General features: G+C 41.6%; 1 protein-coding gene across 1 annotated transcript in view; it reads left to right on the forward strand.

Annotated features, from left to right (window-relative positions):
- The window catches only part of LOC143284976 (metabotropic glutamate receptor 8-like), a 412,856-nt gene that overhangs the window by 375,813 nt on the left and 32,043 nt on the right, over nucleotides 1-5,000 (forward strand). The window contains exon 4 of the mRNA XM_076592138.1: nucleotides 2,936-3,036. Coding sequence (XP_076448253.1) covers nucleotides 2,936-3,036 — 101 coding nt within the window. The remainder of the gene's footprint in view (nucleotides 1-2,935; nucleotides 3,037-5,000) is intronic.

A 5,000-nucleotide genomic window follows, 5' to 3' on the forward strand; every position in this document is an offset into this window, starting at 1 on the left:
GAACAGAGGATTATACAGAAAATCAGTCAGTCAGCCAGTGAACTGCACACTATGAATAGTAGATTAAGAAGATAAAGAAAACAGAAGATGAAGAAGATAGAAGATAAAGAAAACAGAAGATGAAGAAGAATGGAGATAAAGAAGAATGAAGATAGAAGAGCACACTTAAGAACATTCTGCTCGTCGTGGTCCGTGTCATAATGTTTATTGCTGCACTGCATTGTCATGGAACGAATAGAGTTTGTCTTGACGGGCGCAATAGCCGAGTGGTTTAACTCTCTCCATACGAACGGCGAAAGAGACGACGTTAACAGCATTTCACCCCAATTACCATCATCAAAATATTGCAAGCGGAAGGCTCTTATACTGAAGACGTGAATGTTGACAAAGAATACCACAATTCTGACGACGGAAGCTAAAGGTTGAGTCATTCAGACACCCACTGGACATCCGAGGGGTCTGTGTAGAGGAGAAGAGAGGACTGGCCGTACTGAGTGAGTTAAAGCGTTGGACTTTCAATCTGAGGGTCCCGGGTTCGAATCTCGGTGACAGCGCCTGGTGGGTAAAGGGTGGAGATTTTTCCCAATCTCCCAGGTCAACATATGTGCAGACCTGCTAGTGCATGAACCCCCTTCGTGTGTATATGCACGCAGAAAATCAAATACGCACATTGAAGATCCTGTAATCCATGTCAGTGTTCGGTGGGTTATGGAAACACGAAAATACCCAGCATGCATGAACCACGACAGAGTCATCGGCAAGTCGATGTTGGTCGTGTACCGGAAAGAAGAAGAAGAAAAGAACCAAGACGGATAATTTTCGGGGGTGGGAGAAGAGGTTGCAAAAACCAGAAGAACTTGTAGCGCGTGGTGGCTGCGTGGTTGGAGCGCCTGACTTTGATATGAAAAAAAAATCTAAAGGTCCAGCGTTCCAGTCTCGGTATTGGCTGCTATTGTTCTAAGGGGAAGACACGGTATTGTATTATTGTTGGTTTTGGGGTGGGTTTTTTTTTTATTGTGTCAGCAGAGATGCAGTGTTGTTATTTTATCCCTATCTCCTAAGTCAGCATTTATCGAGACAGACCAGCAAGTGTCCCATTTCCCTTCGTATGCGCACACACAGAAGTATAAAGGTCAAATGTACATGACACATATTCATATCAGCTGTTTTGTGATTCGTGTATGCTCGCGTGTCCCGAAAACCTGATTGAATGACACAGGAAACGAATGATGAGCGTATTAAGGCATCTGTCAGTCCGTTGGCTCTACTCGGCAGCTTGTTGTGCAAGGGGCTCCTCTTTGATTGGAAAAGCCCATAGAACTTGATCTCAGACCGAGGATAGGCACTATGCAAATTAGTGATTAACAAAAATAGTAAAGAGTGGTAGCTCTCTCCATTCACAAGGTACATAACCTTTTTGTAAAGAGAGAGTATTACTCTTTATTATTTCATAACCGTTCGTTCTCCTGGCCTCACTGTTTATTCATATCTAAGAAAAGTATCAGCAGATAATATGCCCGGTTGAAAGCATTGTGCTTTTTTGTTGTTGTTGTTATTGTTGGAGTAAGTATCAGCAGATGATATGCCCAGCTGAAAGCAGTGTGCTTTGTTGTTGGAGTAAGTATCAGCAGATGATATGCCCGGTTGAAAGCATTGTGTTTTGTTGTTGTTGTTGGAGTAAGTATCAGCAGATGATATGCCCGGTTGAAAGCATTGTGTTTTTGTTATTTTTAGAGTAAGTATCAACAGATGACATGCCCAGTTGAAAGCAGTGTGCCATGTTGTTGTTGTTCTTATTGTTGGAGTAAGTATCAGCAGATGATATGCCCAGCTGAAAGCAGTGTGCTTTGTTGTTGTTGTTGTTGTTGTTGTTGTTATTTTTAGATTAAGTATCAGCAGATGGTATGCCCAGTTGAAAGCAGTGTGCTTTGTTGTTGTTGTTGATGATGATGATGATGATGTTATTGTTGTTATTTTTAGAGTAAGTATCAGCAGATGGTATGCCCAGTTGAAAGCAGTGTGCCATGTTGTTGTTGTTCTTATTTTTGGAATAAGTATCAGCAGATAATATGCCCGGTTGAAAACAGTGTGCTTTGTTTTGTTGTTGCTGTTGCTGTTATTGTTATTATTAGAGTAAGTATCATCCAATGGTATGCCCAGTTGAAAGCAGTGTGATTTGTTGTTGTTGTTGTTATTGTTGCTGTTATTGGAGTAAGTATCAGCAGATGGTATGCCAAGTTGAAAACATTGTGCTTTGTTGCTGTTGGGGTTTTAGGGGGAGTAAGTATCAGCAGATGGTATGCCAAGTTGAAAACATTGTGCTTTGTTGCTGTTGTTGCTGTTGCTGTTATTGTCATTATTAGAGTAAGTATCAGCCAACGGTATGTCCAATTGAAAGCAGTGTGATTTGTTGTTGTTGTTGCTGTTGCTGTTATTGTTATTATTAGAGTAAGTATCAGCAGATGGTATGCCCAGTTGAAAGCATTGTGCATGTTGTTGTTGTTGCTGTTGCTGTTATTGTCATTATTAGAGTAAGTATCAGCCAACGGTATGTCCAATTGAAAGCAGTGTGATTTGTTGTTGTTGTTGTTATTGTTGCTGTTATTGGAGTAAGTATCAGCAGATGGTATGCCAAGTTGAAAGCAGTGTGATTTGTTGTTGTTGTTATTGGAGTAAGTATCAGCAGATGATATGCCCAGTTGAAAGCAGTGTGCCATGTTGTTGTTGGGGTTGGGGTTTTTTGGGAGTAAGTATCAGCAGATGGTATGCCCAGTTGAAAGCAGTGTGCTATGTTGTAGTTGTTGTTGGTATTGTTGTTATTTTTGGCGTGTGTGTGTGTTGGATTTTTTTTTCGGGTGGGTGGGAGGTTGGGGGAGGGGTTTCTTTCTTTCTTTCTTTCTTTTTTCACCACGTGGTTTGGTCTGGCTGTTTTCAGGCGTGTGTCTGGCAGAGTCCAAGATCATCCCGAGGAACGCTGAGGACTCGCACTATGAGAGCATCATTCAGGCCCTTCTGGACAGGGGCAACCCTGCCAAGGTGTGTGTGTGTGTGTGTGTGTGTGTGTGTGTGTGTGTGTGTGTGTGTGTGTGTGTGTGTGTGTGCGTTTTATGTACCTGTCCGTGCTTTCATATCTGTGAAACTGCATGTTTGTTGTGTGCATGTATGCGTGTGTGTGTGTGTGTGGTGTGTGTGTGTGTGTATGGTATGAGCGTGAGTATGCGCGCGCGTGTGTGTGTGTGTGTGTGTGTGTGTGCGCGCGCGCGTGTGTGTGTGTGTGTTTGTGCGTGTGTGTGTGTGTGAGTGAGTGAGTGTGTGTGCGCGCGCGCGTGTGTGTGTGTGCGTTTTATGTACCTGTCTGTGCTTTCATATCTGTGAAACTGCATGTTTGTTGCATATCTGCTATGCATGCGTGTGTGCGTGTGCGCGTGTGCGCGCGTGCGTGTGTGTGTGTGTGTGAGTGTGCGCGCGCGTGTGTGTATATATATGTGTGTGTCTGTATGTTTCACATGTATTTGCTTATTTGGGTTTTTTTATTATATCTCTCTTTTTTTTTCCTTTTTTTATGGTATTCATTTACTTCTTTTTTTCTTCTTCTTTTTCTTTTTTGTGGATATTTTTTTCTCAAGGCCTGACTAATCGCGTTGATTTACGCTGCACGTCAGGCATCTGCTGGGCAGATATGGTGTGGCGTATGTGGATTTGTCCGAACGCAGTGACGCCGCCTTGAGCTACTAATACTGATACTGTACCTGTCTGTTTGTCTGTCTGTGTGTACGTACGTGTGTGTGCGTAGGGCGCGCGTCCTTGTGTGTGTCTGTGTGTGTGTCGGTCTGTCCTGTCTGTCCTAACTGTTATGTCTTTCTGTGTGTCAATATCTCTGTCTGTCTGTCTGCCTATCTGGAGCGGGCTTTCTGATACCTCTCACATACCATTCACCTCTTCTCTGTGTCTGTCTCTATATAATTATCTCTGTCTGTCTGTCTGTGTGTCTGTCTGTCTGTGTCTGTCCCCCCCCCCCCCCCCCCCACACTCTCTCTCTCTCTCTCTCCCTTTCTTTTTTTCCTCTCTCTTTTTTCCCCAATTCTGTACCTCTCTCTATCTCTCTGCATCTTTCTGTCTGTGTCTCTATCCCTTTTTGTCTCTCACACTTTCCCTGTGCATGCGTGTGTGTGTATATATATATATATATATAATATATATATAGAGAGAGAGAGAGAGAGAGAGAGAGAGAGAGAGAAGAAGAAGAAGAAGAAGAGAGAGAGAGAGAGAGAGAGAAGAAACAGAAGAGAAGAAGAGAGAGAGAGAGAGAGAGAGAAGAAGAAGAAGAAGAAGAAGAAGAAGAAGAAAGAGAGAGAGAGAAGAAACAGAAGAAGTAGAAGAGAGTCAAAGAGTCAACGATCAGATTTTTGCTTTGATATTTTCAATTGGTAGAACAAGACAAATTAAAGCGTTTGGTTTACAAAGTATTGAAAGAAGAAAAAAAAAAAAAGCTTAAGCAACAACAAGCGCGAGCAAATAGTGTACTTTTATACGTCATATACACGATTAAGGAACATAATGGTGGAAGGTAAACGAATAAAGGTTAGATAATGATAGTAGTAGTAGTAGTAGTAGTAATAATAATAATAACTTTTTATCTTTATATACCGCTATAATTCAAGCATGAGCAAGCTCTAAGCGCTTTACAATCCAGTACCTAAAGTGAGACAAGAAAGCATATAAAAAGTAGTAGAAACATAAAACAGAATCATTGATATTATAAAAACACAATGCACAAAACCCACAAAGTAATATACTCTCAGTACTACAACTGTCACACTCCAACACACACACACACACACACACACACACACACACACACACACACATGATTAAACAGCTGAGATAATAGCAATTTTCGCTTAAAACACATACATGTAAAAAGGAGCTTAATTGTAATTGCAATTTGCATGCCATAGATTTTGTAAAAATTGTAAAATATAGTTTTGGATAGAAGAGGT

Source organism: Babylonia areolata, chromosome 8, assembly GCF_041734735.1.
Source record: "Babylonia areolata isolate BAREFJ2019XMU chromosome 8, ASM4173473v1, whole genome shotgun sequence".
In the NCBI taxonomy this organism is placed as follows: domain Eukaryota; kingdom Metazoa; phylum Mollusca; class Gastropoda; order Neogastropoda; family Buccinidae; genus Babylonia; species Babylonia areolata.